At 49.8% G+C, this 17,290-nt stretch overlaps 1 protein-coding gene across 1 annotated transcript; it reads right to left on the bottom strand.

The window, feature by feature from the left end:
• Window positions 1-1,104: 1,104 nt before the first annotated feature.
• On the bottom strand, window positions 1,105-16,482 carry HTR1D (5-hydroxytryptamine receptor 1D). Its single transcript, XM_033113385.1, has 2 exons — window positions 16,391-16,482; window positions 1,105-3,495 (listed from the first exon to the last, which is right to left on the bottom strand). Exon 2 carries the CDS (start codon window positions 2,918-2,920, stop codon window positions 1,787-1,789), a length of 1,134 nt encoding a protein of 377 aa, XP_032969276.1. The 5' UTR covers window positions 2,921-3,495; window positions 16,391-16,482; the 3' UTR covers window positions 1,105-1,786.
• Window positions 16,483-17,290: the final 808 nt, after the last annotated feature.

Here is a 17,290-nt window from a genome sequence, read left to right on the forward strand (position 1 = left end):
CAGATTCCTGGGCCTTATTGCCAAAGATTCTGATTTAGTGGGTCTGAGTTGGGGACCAATGTTAATAAACTCCCTGGGAGATTCTGATGCAGATGGTCTGGGGACCACACTGTGAGACGTCCAGCAGAAACTTCAAGTTCAGTACAAGACTCTTCTGCGTGTCCCCTCCCCCCAATCTTTGCATCCTTCTTTTTCCCTCCCTTCCTCATAGCCCATATTCCTGGCTCTCCTTCTCCCTGTGCTGAGACCCCCACTGAGCATTTCAGGTCTCCTGGGCTCTGTTTCTGCTCTTTGCTGCACCTGGTGTGACCTTCCCTACCTTTCTTTGCTCTGCCCTATCTCCTCCAAGAGGCCTCATCACATTTCCCCTTCCTTAGCCTCCCATCCCACAAGGGCTCACCTTTGGGAGTCTGCTGAAGTGTCACCTCTGTATCAAACCTTCCCTAACCACAGGCAAGTTTCCGTACTGCCTCTGTAAAATGAGGACGAAGAGCCAACGAGAATTCGTACGCAAGGAGCATTGCAGGCACTCAATAAATAGTAGCTGGTATTTGTATACTGCTTAATCTTAGGCAGCTCAGTTCCTATATTTCTAAAATGGTAAGAGCTCTTGTACCAAGCACGGCATACCATATATAATAACCCACCTAATATTATCCCCATTTTACAGTTGAGGAAAAGAGGGATTAAGAAACTTGTCCAAGGTCACCCCGCTGGAAATTGGTCGTGCTTGGAATCGAACTGAGGCGTCAGGTTCTCAGCGCTAATCGTCACGCTTTACTGACTTCCATTGTTAGGAGGCTCCAGTGAGGTAACAGATGCCGGGACTCTGGCCTGGCACGTGGTAGGTGCTCAGTACACGCTAGAGACCAAATTGAATGGAAAGGTTTCTACATCCAGGGAGAGGGGGGAAAATCACACAAAGGCTTTCATAATCATGATATCTCATGCTTTTTATTTGATAAGACTCAACATCTTAAGATCTCTAATGAAAATGGGATGTAAAAAAATAATTCAGAGAAAACCGTTCAGAATGGTGTTCCACTCAAAGCTTGGTAGGTTCAAAGCCTGACAATCTACTTCAATGGGGGTGACTGTGGGTGTTAGCTTCAGAACTTGACAAGGGTGCAGAGATACTGGAGAAGGAGGAAAGTACAGGGTAGTTGACCTGGTCCCAACCATCCCACTCCCCTGCCCGCAGCTTCAGAATCTCTCTCTGTCACTCTATATTGTTGTCACCTCAAATGAGCAACTGGGAGAAATTCAATTTAAGAAGGACTCAGTAGAAGAAATCCCTGGCTGTTATTTTCCAATCAATGTGCCACATAAAGTGGAGACTCCTCCTTCCTGACCCCAAATTCTCTTTCAACTCTGGTAATTAATCTCATCTGCCCTCCTTTGAGCTCCAGATAAAACTTAGGTAGACCCAGAAAGCCTTCCCTCTGAGCCTGGGGTCTTTCCACAGAGTCAGACAGCTTTCCACCTGAATTGCCTCACTGGGGAATCCTGTGTGGGGGTCACATTTCTTCCAACATGAATGAACCATGAAAATATTATGCTAAGTGAAATCTTCACTCTTGTCCCCTTTCAAATACCTGCCCAACTTTGGTGGCTCAGAAGTCAAGAAGACAACAGGAAAAAGAACAATGAACAATTCTATTGATTGAACCAAAACATAAACTATCAGGATTAACCCAAATCTCATGAAAAATTAAAAAAAAAAAAAGAAGACAATTCCAATTGGGTTCCAGGACACAAAAGATAACAGGGTCACCACCAAATGAGACTAGGTGGCTTTCCGGAAATGGACAACTCTTTGAAATGCTTGCCGAAACTCTTCATTAAACACAGTATATATTACTGGATTAATGAGGGAGTTTAAATAGCCTAGCCAGGTGAAAAAGTCAAAAACGGCTGGGTGGAGCCAGCAGGAGTCCCTGCAGATGGGCAGGACCAGAGATGCAACAAAGAAGGGCAGCCAGCAGATGATAAATGCCCCCAGAATGATCCCCAAGGTTTTCGTGGCTTTCCTTTCTCGGGCAGCGGAAATCCTCTTGCGCTCCAGGGCACTGTCAGCAAGCTTGATTTTCACATGGTTGAAAAAGAGAGCGGAGCCGGCTGAGTGAGAGTGCCCCTCATGAAGGCTGGGGTTGAGAGAGCAGAGCGAGGACCCCGCGGAGCTCGTGATGAGCTGCGCTGTGGTGAAGCGCTTCCCGTACAGCGAGGGAGGATTCAGGATGCGGTTCCGGGCGGCCACGTAGATCCGGCCATAGAGGATGATGAGCAACACAGACGGGATGTAGAAAGCCCCACACGTGGAGTAGATGGTGTAGGAGATCTGAGAAGTGTTCACCAGGCAATCGGACATCTCTTCGTGAGCTTTGGCCTGCCGCCAGAAGAGCGGTGGGATGGAGATGCAGATGGAGATGGTCCAGACGACGGCGATCATGGCGGCCGCGTGGCCTGCTGTCCGGCGTTTAGTGTACTCCAGCGCATCGGTGATGGCCCAGTACCTGTCCAGGGCAATGACACAGAGATGCAGGATGGAGGCCGTGCAGCACGTGATGTCAGAAGACAGCCAGATGTCACACAGGATTTGGCCAAAGCTCCAGGTGTGGGTGGTGGTATATGCGATGCTGATGGGCATGACCAAGATGGAAACTAAGAGGTCAGTCATGGCCAGGGAGCCAATGAGATAGTTCGCGGGAGTGTGGAGCTTCCTGGTCAGGAAGATAGTGGTAAGCACAAAGGCATTGGAAACGACTGTGGCCAATGTGATGATGGAAAGGACCACAATAAGACAAATCTTGAGGGCCTGGAGGGTCCCTGGACCCCAAGCTTTTGGAGTTTCTGTAGCATTCACAGATATGTTGGAGGCCTCCTGGAGAAGGCCTTCCAAGGACTGGTTTGGCGGGGACATTCTAGGTGGCTCTCTCTTCCCACAGACTTCCACACACACAGCTCCTTCTTTCACAGTTGTCTTGCCCACAGAACAAGGCCATCCTGGTGCCTCAAACTGGCGGGGCCATTCGTCAGATCAGACCACAGTGATGAGACTTCAAGACTTGACTATTTAAAGAACACTGAAATGACGACCAGTCAAAGATCTTCCCTAAACCAGCTGAATCCCAAGATGTCTCGCTGTTCTAGAACTTGGCCCAGCAAATGGTCAAGCCCACTGAACACAAGCTAAATCTGTTAGACATTTATCAGGATAGCACACCAGGGTAGGCAACGCTCTGGGCTTCTTGCCTTTGGCATTTGGGCTCCTTCCAAAGCTTGTGAGATAAACGTGTTTAAGGAGAACTTCCCCCATCCCATTCTGAGAAGATTGGGGATTTCAGTTGCCTCTGGGGAGGCTTTCACACTACAGACAAAAAGCAATACCAGCTGATTCAGAGAGGAAGTCCAGTCCACAGATCAGTTGTCCCAGGTTCCTCTTGAGACACCATGATGTACTTAACTTTGGTTCCTTTCCCACTGATCCTTTTGAGCCTAAACAGACAAAACATTCCAGTTACCAAGACTTGAAGAACGCAGGAACTGGGAGAAGGCCAAACAAATGGATCGCTGTGGGTTCATTGAGAAGGGCACATGTTCAAAGCTCTGGGGTTTTAAAAAGTAAAAAAAAGAGTTAGGTTCTAGGAGGACAATTTAGACACTTGAGATTAACTATAAGATCAAAAGGATACTGCTTAGTGCTGGCAGTGGTGCAGCGAAACTGGAATTCTGGAAAGTGTCTGGAGAATACCGGGAGGGCAATATGTCCCACCCCCACAATTCCCAGAGGGACAAAGTATCATAGCTGTTGGAAGCATCACAGGCTTGTTACAAGTATTAATACATGAAATCAGCTCTGTACATTGTGAATCAGAAATTGTCTTTCTATTTATTCAGCAATGGAAACCAAACAAAATAACTCTGTGCAAGGAAAAAATGGGGGTGGAGTCACCAGGAAAGACAACAAATTGTTATCATTTTGTTGTCTAGGAATTGTTCTCTAGGAATTGATGAGGGGTTTGACCTTTCTTCTGTTCATATGAAATTTCCAAATTTCCTAGAGTGAGCATGATGACTCTGAAAACCGAAACCAAAAAAAAAAAAAAAAAAAAGCAAAAACCCCCACCTTTTTATTTAGCAAAGAAATTAAAACCCGGAGCCTTTTTTTTTTTATGGTGCAAGTTCAAATAATTCAGAAAATACATTTGGCTTTACAAATGGAAACTGGAAATTCAGTCATAAGAAAATCGTGAAGACTCATTTTCTTTTCCCCTCTGGCCTTGAATCTGGGTTTCAGTATATGGGACATGGCAAGCCTTGGGGTTCTTGGGACATGGGGACCTTGGCACTGCTGATCAGTGAGGCAAACCAGAGGGCAGTCAGAGCAGGTCCATCTCTGGCATGACTCCAACTGAAGTCCATGGGGCCTGGGAGGCAGCCCCTGGGTGTGTGGGGGTGGCAAGAAGAATGCCAAGACCACTTAACCCTATCCACACCCCCGATGTATCTCCCCTGCCTTGCGTGGAATGCTCCAACTCCACCAAGAATCCCTCTCATGCATTCATTTCTTCCAAGTCAACTTAACAAACAGGTTCTGCCCTGGGAACACACAGCCCTGAGCAGACATGCAGCTTTCAAGGACCCTGGGATGGAGAAGGCAAGGCAGCATGCATATATACACATACTTTTAAAATGTGATCATTATAATTATGTACGAATTTGTTCTGTAGTTTGTTTTTCCACTTAATATATTGTGAACAGCGTTCCATCAGTCACTCTCACAACATCATTCTTATGGGCTGAATATTGGTCCATTGGTTGGCAACTTAAGGAGAAGCATTTCAACAGTCACAATCAGGAGGGATGACAATCCTCGTGGCTGGAAAGGCTCAGAGCAAAGGCTCAGAGGTCAGAAAGTGCAAGGTCTGATCAGAGGACGGCAGAGAGCTCAGCTGGCTGGAGTGCAGAGAGCAGAGGCGGGGTAGGAGATCAGGCCCAGGAAGTGGCTGGCGCTAGGGGTGGGGAGCAGCAGAGCACAGAGACCACTGGGGCAATCCAGCCTCTAATCCCTGTTCTTCCTGTGTGACCTTGGGCAAGCTCCTTACCCTTTCTGAATCTCAGATTTCTTCCCCACTGGCCACCCCACTTGCCTCCCAGAGCTGCTGTGGAGCTTCCATGCCTCCCAGCAAGTCCAGCCTTTGCAACCCAGTAAGATGCTGAGAAGTATCTAGAATCATTATCATCCTACTCCCCGTCCCCACAGCTCTGCTAAGGGCTTTGGCGGGAAGGTTCAGCCTGTGTGTTGAGTGATTGATTTTTAAACATGAAGGAACTAAACTGGCAATGTGGTAGGTAGTTTCCCTCCTACTCCCCCAAATTGTGGGTGCTTCATCTTTAAAAAATACCTGCTAGAGGAGGGAAAAAGAGCCGTAATTGAAGAAAACCAACCGTTAGCCACCTGCTCCAAAATATTCCCAAAGTTTGAAGGCTATTATTAGAATCTCTCCCGTGGGGCTCTAGGTCTGTTCCAGGCACTGAGTTAGCCCTGGGGCTAAGAGTCACCTGACCTGTGAAGTGGGCAACATGGCCCCCTACTTACAAAGGAGCCAACCAGTGCTCAGAGAGGTGATGTCACCTGCCCAAGGTCACCCAGGTGGAAGTGGAAAAACCAGGTCCAGAGCCAACTCTCGAAATTTCCATTTTCTCCACACTACCTCTATTCAGGAAGAAAAGCCTGAGGCACATGTACCTTCAGGAGTGAAGCCAGTTTGGGATCTCGTGGTGATGTGAAAATATGAGCCCTCCTGCCCCACCCCAAAAGCCTCTGGCTAAAGATTCTTCCCATTTTGGTTCACACGGAAAATGTGAAGTTGGGTTAGACTGTTTGGAATTTTCTTCTTTCCAGACAGTCTGGGTGAGTGGGGCGCCGTCATTTGTCACGGAAGGCTGGTGTGCTTGCCCCACAAACCCATGCGGTCACTCCTTGGGTTCCAGGCATTCCGATGACCTCATTCCAGTGAAAGGCGTGGGCTCAGAAAGGCCTGAGAGGCTGGTGTGGGTGACATCTTGGGAAGAAGGACAGGACGGATTGCCTCGGTCAGGAATGCAGGGTTGTAGCTTTGCAGGAAGCTACACAACTCTGAAGCCACCTCCCTCCTCTCCTGCCTGCTGTCGTTTCTCATCCTGAACAAAGGTGGGAGAACTTCCCGTAATCCAGCTACCTTTGGAGGTACAGACTATGGCTCTATAATCAACTACCTCTCACATCATGCTCCAAATAATGAAATAAGAATGTAAGTGAAAACAACAACGAGAGACCATTCTCACCCAGCAGATAGGTAAACGTTTTAAATCTGATTGTGTCATGTCATTTGGTAAGGAGAAGGGTTTCCATAGTGAAAGTTGGGAAGGATAGTAATTCTGGCAGCTGGAAAGTCAAGAGCAGGAAAGGTCAGCAGGAACTGTCACCTACCAGTAGGAGAGCATAGACTGGAGGAACCCTCCTAACAATTTGGTTTGTCGTAAAGCTAGAGATGTAATGACTACGTTGTGCTCCAATAATGTCACTCCCACGTGTGCATGACAGAGACACTCTTGGATGTGTTCCCTAGCAGACAGCAGCAAGAATGGTCACGGCAGCACTGACGATAAGAGCAAACAACGAGAAACCACCCAAACGCCCATCAACAGCAGAATGGCACAGCGTGGCACAGTCCCACGAGGAGGTGCTACCGAGAAGCAAAACTGAGTGAGCCAACGCTGCACACATTCTCACAAACATACCACCGAATGCCAAAGTCGAAAACATGCAAGACAAAACAAACTGTTTAGGGATATAAATATATGGGGCAAAGCCATAAGGAAAAGCAAAGAAACGCTAAATATAAAATTACACCTGGAGAGGAAAGGATGCGGGAATGTAATTGTGGAGGGGTTTGAAAGGTATCAATGATACTCTATTTTCTAAGGTGGTGCTGGGTACGTGGATGTTTCTTATTCTTCAGTCTGCATGTTATGTATACTATATATACTCTTTTGTAGGGAATGACAATTTGTCGACACATTTTGATACATTAATATCTATTTGATACATTCGAGTCCCAAAGATCTGGGTTCTAGTCCCAGCTCTGCCACTGACCAGCAGGGTGGCCAAGGGCAAGTCACAACTTCTGTCTGACCATCAGTTTCTTTCTTGGTAAAACGGGAACATAACCATGGCTGCGTTGCCCCCAAAGGAATGTTTACTATTCCAAGAAGGTCACGTATGTGATGTGCTGGAAACTGCCGAGTCCTGAACAAATGCAATGGCGGTAACAAGGATGGAAGGCAGTGGCCAAAAGCATGCATTTGAAGTCAGGCAGGCTCGGGTCCCAGGCTCCACTGCTCCACTTTCTCATTGTGGCCAACGCACAAGTTACTCAAGCGCTCCTGGCATGCACAGCCTCCGCGATGCAGATGCTAAGCCACCCCTCATAGGAGTTTGGGGAGAACTGGTAAGATCATGCATCCAAATGCCCAATGCAGTAAATGATGACTTCTCTGGTTTCTCTATAATATGTCCAAGCACATTCAGATCTCCAGGCAACCAGGTCTCCTCCCACACCAGAAACAAGGCAGCACTGTCAGCCATACCCTGGAGCTTCTCGCCTGTCCACACACTCCTGTCCATCACAGCGGCAGCATGGATTTTCCTTAGCCTCTCCCCAGCCCAGCAGCTTCTCCCCTGGAGTCCAGATCACACCATGCAGCCCCCAGGCGCAGCATCTCTGCAGAAAGATGGGAGGGAAAACAGGCAGACAGACCTGGGTCCCAATCTCAACTTGTTCCACAGACCACCTCTGACCACAGCTGAGTCACAGGGTAGACATGTGACCCAAAATGAGCAGGGCAGATTCTCTCTTGGGAATTTAGAATGGAGACTGTGAGCTGCTGGGCAGATAGATGATGGAGGGGGAGCAACCTGAAAACTAAGGATTCTGAGGCTGGAGTTAGGCCACAGCCATGACAAAAGCCAGTGCAAGTGTTGCGGGGGGAGGGGGTCCCCAGAAAAGCCATAAATAAACGAAGAAAACAGATCTGCAGAGAGGCAGGAGAATGGTGCGGACAGAGAAAGGATCAGAGGGGAACCACCTGCCCTAGGACAGGAGGATGGAGTCTTCCAGGCCCAGTGATACTCCTTCCTATCCTCGGAGGTCCATGAGTGACCTCTGTACCCAGGGAACCGCCCTTGTACCCATGCGTACTTTTCCTAGTTGAGCCAATTCAAATGGACACAACAGGCCCTGAGAAATAGTAATAAGACAGAGGTTTTTCAGTTCCCTCCCACCAAGTAATCCCTCCTGCGGATTGAGGCAGGTCACTTCGCCTCCCGGGCTCTTCTTCCTCACCTATAAATTGGGGTAACAGCCCCTTTTCCCCAGAACTAGGATGTGGATTCAGTGGAGGAGGGAAAACATGCAGCACAGTAGGGCCACGCCACGGCCGGTGTCCTTTCCATGACTCTTAACTAAGGCTTCATACCCAGGGAGATCAGTCACCTCTCCTTCCCGAAGGATCTTGATTTTAACTAAGTGAGTCATAAAACTTTGCCAGAAACAAAGAGGATGATGGGTTCAATGTATGCTCAGAAGCCAGCCTCATCCTTTTGAAAGAAAAAAGCCAACACTCTGGAATAAAGATTTGCTGCAGTAGAATAATCCCCACAGAGGAATTCGTGTCTGTCCGTTCTTTCTCTGGAAGCCGTGTGGTACGGATGAGTGAGCCCGGACGGGGAAATGATTCTCCCCAAATCTGAAGTGTGCCTTCTGTTGTACAAAGCGCATCCACAGCTGTGACTGCATCTTTCCACTGCACGGGGCCTCCACAGCCACCCTTTTCTCCTCTGCAAAGTCAGGGTATCGAGTCTACCTCCTGGGGGTCAACTGAGGGTGAAATAAAATAACATATGTGGGGAAAACTCTGAAAAGTTGTAACATGGGGGGGCTGTGTGTGAGTCTATCTGTCCATCTGTCTATCTATGTCTGAGTGCAAGTTTTGATGCCTAATCGGTATCCTGAGCGAGTCCGTCTTTCACCTCAGTTTTTCTAATTATAAAATCTGGAAAATGTAGGAAATGAGAAGCAGCCACACCTCTGACCCCAGACTTCCCCTCCCAGCTATAGAAGCAATAAAAACACATATGTATGTATGTATGTATGTCCACCAAAAGACTTGTGCAAGAAGTCTTAACAGCGCTATTCAACAACCCCAAACTGAAAACTACTCCAACAGACATCAACAGAATGGAGAAATAAATCATGGCATATGCATACAATAGAAGAGTACACATCCACGAGAATGAACCCCAGCTCCCCACTACACACAAGCACGTGGATGAATGTCACAGACATAAAGTTGAGCAGAAGCAGCTCAACATGATGTGTGATTCAACCTTCATAAAGGTCAAGCACAGGCAAAACTGACCTGCACCGATGGAAGTCATGCTACTCTGTTGCCCTTGAGGGAAGGAATGCAGTGACGGGTTGGAAGCATGGGGGCGGGGCTCGTGGGTACAAGTCATGTCCTGCTTCTTGAGCTGGGTGTGTTCACTTCGTGGAAATGCATCAGGCTGTACACTTGTGTTTTGGGCACTTTTGTTTTGATAAAAGGTTTACCGAGAAAAGTCACGGTTAAGTGCCTAAGTGTCTAAGAACCTTAGGTCCCAGTTCTGCTCGTCCAAGGGAGACCCTGGGCTTTTCATTTTAACCTCTTTGAGCTCAGTTTCTGTATGTGGAAAAGGGGGACAACAACACTACCAACCTCCCACTGCTGTTAGGTTGACTGAGCTGAATAGACAGCATCAGCCAGATACAGTCAATGCTCCACAAATTCTCGTTGGTTCTAATTAACAGTCCCTCCCTGGTAAACCTGAGGTAGAAGAAACTTTTAAAATGATGTCATCCAATCTAATCAGCTGAGATTACTGATGCCCAGAGAGATGGGTGACTTGCCCAAGACCACATAGCAAAGTTCGGAATCCCTTCCAGCTCAGCTCAGTGCTTTTGCCACCCCATGTGGCGTCCACCTTCCCCTACCAAAAAAAGGACTGTATTTCCTTAGCCCTCAGTTCTGGGTTCAGCGTGGACTAGCCACGGCCAGCAGAATGAGGCCATGCTTGTGGGAAAGTGGGCAAAGGGGTTTTAAACCCTCACCACCTGCCCCAGTACTATACTTTGGGGCCGAGTTAGTATCCTCATTTTACAGATGAAGAAACTGAGGTCCAAAGAGGTAAAATGACTAGCCCAAGGCTACATAGGTAATATGTGGCACAGTTGGGAATAAGAGCCAGTGCTGAGAAACTCTAGAATAACCACTCCTGGCCACCTGTGGCCATTGAAGACTTGAAATGTGGCCACTGAGATGGGTTTCAAAAGGCTTAGCTGAAAGAAAGAATGTAAAATATCTGATTAATCATTTTTATGTCAGTTACATGATAATATTTAGGGTATTTGAGTAAATAAAATATACAGTTGAAATTAATTTCACTGCTTTCTTTGTTTAATATGGCTACCTCTACATTTTTTAATCTAAAATTATTTGTGGCTTGCATTATATTTCCCTTGGATTGGATAGCGCTGCTCTAGACCCAGTGGTTTTCAACAAGGGTGACATCGCCCCCTAGGGGTCATTTTGGGATTTTGTCATCAGGGAACTCAATGCAACCCAGGGGAAGGAGTTGGGACAGTACTGGGGTTGCTATGTGGTCAGAGGCTGGAATAGTAGTAATTGTAAAGTACTGGCCAACATTAGGAAGAGCTTACTATGTGTCGGGAACTATTTTAAGAGCTTTTCTTGTATCAACTCATTTAAGTCTGGCCATGACCCTGTGAAGTCAGTATTATTATTATTATTATTATTACTATTCCCATTTCCCAGGGGAGGGGGTTGAGGCTCATAGAAATGGCTTGCCTAACGTCCCAGAGCCAGGACACTGTAGATCTAGGACTGGACCCTGGGCTGGCTCAACTCCACGCTCCATCACTCATCAAAGGTGCTGAGTAAAGTCAGTTCCACTCCCTTCTTCATTCCACAAATACTTACCCCACACATGACTGCACACATTCGAAAAACCTTTGCTGGGTACCTGTTGCATGCCAGGTTCCATCACTCCCATCTGAAAGGGCCTCTCTCTGCTGACGGAGGAGGCACACACAATCTTTATTCAGAACTCAGCACAGCCCAAAGAGAAGGCGGGAATGTGGTGACTGCAATGCTTCTCACACCTGAATGAGTAGAAGCATTACCGAGGGGCCTCATGGAAAATGCAGGTCCTGATTCTGTGGGTCTGGAGCAGGACCTGAGAGTCTGCATTTCTGACAAGCTCGCATGGACCACACTGAGTTGTGCAAGGGATAATAGTCATGTCAGCCCTGGGACTGAAGAAGGATTTCAGAGTGTCAGAGTGGGAAGGACACTTAGGAATTATCTAGCCCAACGCCCTCATGGTGCTGACAGGGAGAGAGGCCCAGCGAGGGTAAGACACATGCCCAAGGTCACACAGTGAGCTACAGGCAGAGACCAAGTTTTCAGACTCTCATCAGTGCTCCTTCCACTGCCTCCAGTTTGCAGCAGGAACTTGAGACAAAGGACAGAAGTATCCAGAGGCTCTCATGCCTGTTTCACACCATAAGCTTTTGAGAATTTTCAAATCCACCTCCCATACACACACACATATACACACACCTCCCATTTGAGTTTTTGCACTAGGGACACAATCCTGGGAGCAGACTGTCAGGGCAGACCACACTCTGCAAGAAGGCTTAGGGCTGCATCTCGTGGCCCTGGAGCTCAACCTGTCCTTCCCCACCAGATGTTGCACATCTGGGTCCCCAGAGAGCACTTGAGCTGATGAGTAAAACCATTTCCAGGACAGAGGCGAGGCTGTCTTCTCCAGACTGGATAAACAAGGCACTAACAACAAGCATTCATTTCCTAAAAATTAAACACCGAATTTGTAAGTGTTTACAGGGTCCACACCCACTATTTACCATCTGCTTTCCCTACTGGAAAGCACAAATACAGCCGTGATTACTTGCACAAGCTTTGGAGTCAGCTAGACTGAATTTGCTTCCCAGCTCTGCCATTTACTAGCTCGGTGATCTTGGGCAAGTTTCTCAACCTCTCTGAGCCTATTTCCTCATCTATTCCATAGCTTATTTGCTTAAAGCCTACCACACATTGGCCATGAGCAACACAGATGTGGGAGGCTCAGGGTGGCTCTGGGGAAACCCTCCTGTAACCTGGGACCACAGATGTGATTGAGGATGACACAGAAATGTGAAGGGAGCCTTGGGAAAGTAAGAGGGACAGGTAACCCCATCCCTGCAACCCTGAGAATCCCGTCTGAAAGCGGCTTTGAAGCTGAGCCCTAGGGGACAAATAGGATCAGCAGGTGAAGAGGAGTTGGGGCCAATGACCTACTCCACGGGACTGGAGCTTGGAGAACCCTTCCCTCCATGTGCTCCAAATCTTTTTCCTTTTTTTCCTATTGCTTGCCTATCCAGAGTTTGCGCAGTCAAGCCCTTTCCTCCCATCCTCCTGTTCACCTACACTCAGCAAGAGAGTCCACCTCCAGCTTGGCTGAGACCTCCTCCTGCGAAAACACTGTGGCTCTCTCACTCCTCTGAGCCTTTGCACAGACTCTTCCCTCTACGTGGAATGCCCTTCCTCTTGTTTCCTCCAACCTTCTTGAGGTTCCTCTGGGCCCTAGGAATGGTAGAGATCACTCCCTCCTCCCCACCCCACTGGTTTCTTTATCACACATGACCCTGGCCTCCCCTTGACTAAGCTCGCTTGCTGACTGCCTGTCACCCTGTTGGACTTGAGTTCCAGAAGGGAGAGGGGATGTGTGGTGTGTGCCTGAAGCCCAGTGCCCTCTGCGTAGGGCATCCTTCCCCCTCATCCACCCGTTCAACCTCAGTTTCACCCTCAGGATCGAATGCGACTGTCTGCTCTCGGCTGAAACATGCCCACTCCTCCACCATGTGGCGCCAGCCTTTCTCCTCCGTCCAACCAGTGCTTCGTGTTTGTAATTTACATGCACGTCTCTCATCATCCTGCAGTCCAATGCTATGCGGCTCTGTCCCTGCAAGACAGTATATTCCCGGAGCAGAGACCTGGCTGTGCTCATAGCTATATGTTTGGGGCTTACTACTTACAGTGGTTCGGCAACAATTTACTCTAAGAATGAATGAAAGCAGAACACAGGCGGTTTTACCTTGGACATCTTTCTCTGTACCTCTGGCCCCAAATGTCCTTTGGACATCCCTCCTGGATGTCCCACTTCAATTGAGCCCCCACCTTCTGCATCCACACCAGTCCCTCCTGTTTCCTCCTTGGTAGGCATTGTCCTGTTCTTACTACCCATCCCCAACACTCGCAATCCTCCCTCCCTTCTTCTCTTACCCAGCATTTAATCATTACTTCCCTTTAATGAATGAGGAGGCTCAGAAAGGTAATGCAATTGGCTCAAGTTCACACAGCAAGTAAGTGGCCATGCTTTGAATAGCCCAGACTCCCTACTCCCTCCCTAGCCTGACCTCTCATTCCCCTACAGGTTCTGTCTCCTTTCCTCTGACTACTGTATATACACTTGGGGCATTTGTGTCTTGGTTCAGGCTAACAGATTGCCCTCTGCCTGGAAGAGCAATCTTTTCCATTCCCCTTCATACATATCTATTATAATCTGCTCGCTGTTCTCTGAGGCCCTTTTCAAAAGCCACTGCCTCCAGGAAGCCTTCCCTGGTCAACCAGATGCAAAATCTTCCTCCTTTAAACTCTCTCCTGACTCCAGGTTTGTTTGTGCCTCTTACTGCCTATGGTTGGACCCTCCTTGAGGAGCTACCCACCCCCCCTCACTCCCTACTCCTGTGCCCGGAGCACAGTAGGCTGCAATCAATATAGAGTAACTCCTTTTCTAGGGCTTAAGTGAGCCCTGGAGAAATAACTGCATGCCCTCTCTCCTGTTTGGAACTCTCCAATGGCTCCCATAGTTGAATAAAATCCAAAATCTCACCATGGCCTCCAGGGTCTTAGTTGTCCCTCCCCCCAACCAGTCACTTCTCAGACCTCATCTCTTACCAGCTGCTCCCCTTAAATATCACCTCTTAGGCAAAGCTCTGACCAGCCAACATAAAGTACCTCTCATTCTCTATCATATCACCCTGTTTTGTGCTCAGTTTAGCAATTTTCTGATATTTTCTGCTTGTTTGTTTATTGCTTGTCTCCCTGCCCCCAACACTCACCTCTGTCCAGCTCATCGCTGTATCCCCAGGGCCAGTGCCTGGCTGACAATAAACACAGATGAGTCCACAGCCTGAGGCGAGTTCTGGGCTAGAGACATACATTTATGAGGTCAGATGCACAGAAGTAGTAACTCAAGCCAGTGGGGTGGATGACAATACCCAGGGTGAGTGTCTACTAGCAGAAGAGAGGAGGGCCTGGGAAAGCAGAGGAGCTAATGGTTATAGAAAAGAGGATGAATCTGCAATAACCAGGGAGCCGCAGGAGGCAAACTCCAACCGTGTTGAGTTGCAGGAGCCACAGGAGAGTGTTTCCAGAGGAAAGGAGTGGTCAGCAGTGTCAGCTGCTGCTGAGAAAGTTAAAGACTGAACAGTGTCTGGTGAATTCAGCTTCCTGGAGGACACTGGTCACCTGGGCAGACCCCTGTCCCTCTGTGGGTCTCAGACGGGATCCATCCGTGCAATGAGAAGGACCTCTCAGGTTCTGGGAACTCTCAGCTCTGAGAAGCTGTATCTCTGCACATATTCACTTCACTGTCACCAAAAAGAACAGTCATCCACCTGTTCTTTTTTGGAGTGGCCTCCAAGAGAAGGGATGGCCCTGTGTACTCACCCTCACTCTTTATCCGTCAGGTGACTGACAAACTCTGAGGAAGCACCTCTGTGTTTCTGGCCCTGTAGTAGGCACCAGGGGGAGGAGAGGAGGCCCTAGGCCCTACCAATTATGTCCAGCTGGCCAGCCCCCTCCCTCCTATGCTACCTCCTAGGTCCTGGCTTCCAGGATGCCTCCATGGCAAAGACCACCCATTTCTCTCCACCAGTTGGATAGGACCAAAGGCTGGAGAAAGTCCAGCTGTCTAAGTGGCCTTGCTTGCTGCTGTCAGTAAAGGGGCCCTCGATGTCCTGGGGAGGAAGGCTGAGAGCCTGGCCAGTGGCTGTGCAGTCCAGGGGAGAGCACCGACCCACAATGTGTGCTCGTTTAGAAAACAGAGGAGGCCGAGTCCAAGGACAAGATTGAGAGGTTGCTCCTTCTAACCAGAGAAGTGATGGCCACTAATGACCGAGCTGCTGTTCCCGGCCAGGTACTCTGCTGAACAATGACCCCATTTGATTTGCACAGCAAGCCTGTGAGGCACGCATTCTTATCCCCATTTCACATGGGAGGAAACCAAGGCTCAGAGAGGTTAAGGGCTTTCCCAAGGTCACGTAGCTAGTAAATAGCCAAGCCTGGTTTCCTAATACAGCCAGTCTGAATGACAGCCCCTCCTCCTAATCCTTAAACTTTCCCAGAGCTGGGGAGGCAGGGGACTTTAGTCTTATATTCTCTTACACGCAGGGTAACCTTGGGCAAGATTTATTACCACTCTCCCAATAAAGCATATTTCTTAGTGCCCTTCCAATTCTGACATTACGTGATTAGCTAGGATTTGTACAGAATTTTATAGTTTATAACAAGGCATCATTCAGCATCTAATTTATTCCCACGGATCTTGCAGGGTGGGAGAAGTATCCCCTCCATTTGATAGATGTACAAACTTAGCTTCGAAAAGATGCGGTCACCTGCCCAAGGTCACAAAGCCAGTCACGGTCCGCCGGGCTTCGGATCTGGAAGCCCCGAGATTCCACTCTGGACTCTACTTCAACTCCCCTCCAGAAAGGGGCGGCCCCGCGTTGCGCCGCATACCTACCTGGCCGGCAGGGGGCAGCGCTCGGCTCCCCTCGGCCGCCTGGGACCACGAGGGGGCGTCGCAGCCCCCGGCCGTGGGTGAGAGGTGAGCCTCCCGCCCTACCAGATCTCGCTTGGGCGTGGGGCACCACCAACGCGCGCCCTGGATCCCGCAGCCGCCTCCGGACGCTGCTTCGGCCCACGCTCCATCCTGGGTCTCCGGACGGCGCCCCCGGACGCTCCCCTCGGACTGGGCTGGTCCTCTGGGACCCTCTTCCCCGCGCACGCCTCCCGTCTGAAGACGCCGAGAAATGGGACGCCCCAGGTCACCGAGGCCCGAGCCCGGGCGCCCCCTCCCTTCCCCAGCTCCTTCGGGGCAGGACTGCAAGCCGCACGAGGCCCCGGCGCGCCCCTCCCCGGGTGGCACTAGCCTCCGAGCGCTTACCCGCTCCGGCCACGCAGGTGCAAGCCCCTGGCTCGCCCTCCCGGATCCTGCTTCCTCGCACCGCGTCTCGTCTCACCCCCGGCGGCCGCCTCATCGCCGCCGCGACCCCAGCCGAGCTCCGGGCGCCGCCCGCCCGCCGGCTGCCCCGGGGCCCTCCCCTGGCCCGCGCCCTGGCGCTCCCGCACTCCCTCCGCCCCTTCCCGCGCCCGCTGCTCCTCCTCGCTCCCCTCCCCCAGCGCCTCCCCCGCCAGGCTCCCTCCCCACTCGGCCCCCCGCCAGTCTGGAGTGAGGTTCGGCCCCTTCCAGTTCCAGTCCTGTGGGAGCTCCTAATCCCCACCTCAGCCCTCGCCACCGCCACAGCCCCAGGGCTCCCGGGTCCCCATGGGTAGGAGAGCAGGTGGACTGGGTCGGAGTACGGCGTGGTGAGAGGTGGGCATGCCCAGACCCTTCGTGAAAGCCTAGCTCTCCCTGTCCGGTGTTCATCCCTAGTTGGGTTTCTTCATTTAATAAATATTTATAGGTCTACCGGGTGCCAGGCATGTTCTAGGAACCAAATATGTGGACCCAAAGAAGCTTACATAAATGTAATTAGTAAAACTATGAAATGTTTATAGAGATAAATAAAGCAGAGAAAGAAGAGAGTGAGGTGGAGGCTTTGAACAGGGAGGTCTGCAGAGGCCTCATTGAGAAAGTGCCATCTGAGCAAAGACTGGAGGGAGTAGGCCTTGCAGAAATGTGGGGGCACAGCTTCCAAGTGTGGAGCTACCAGCAAAGACCCTGAGGGAACAGTGACCAATGGGGGCCCGCAGCACCCCCCTGCTGCTGCTTTATTTGCAGCCACCTGGCACACCAAAAACTCAGCCAGCAACTCCTGACTCTCTTTTTAGTGGCCTTCTGCTC

The sequence above is a fragment of the Rhinolophus ferrumequinum genome, chromosome 9 (genome assembly GCF_004115265.2).
Source record: "Rhinolophus ferrumequinum isolate MPI-CBG mRhiFer1 chromosome 9, mRhiFer1_v1.p, whole genome shotgun sequence".
Classification (NCBI taxonomy): Eukaryota; Metazoa; Chordata; class Mammalia; order Chiroptera; family Rhinolophidae; genus Rhinolophus; species Rhinolophus ferrumequinum.

What these genes read in the sequence shown, in the direction of transcription:
- HTR1D (XM_033113385.1), bottom strand. Translation starts at nt 2,920, where the DNA reads ATGTCCCCGCCAAACCAGTCCTTGGAAGGCCTTCTCCAGGAGGCCTCC.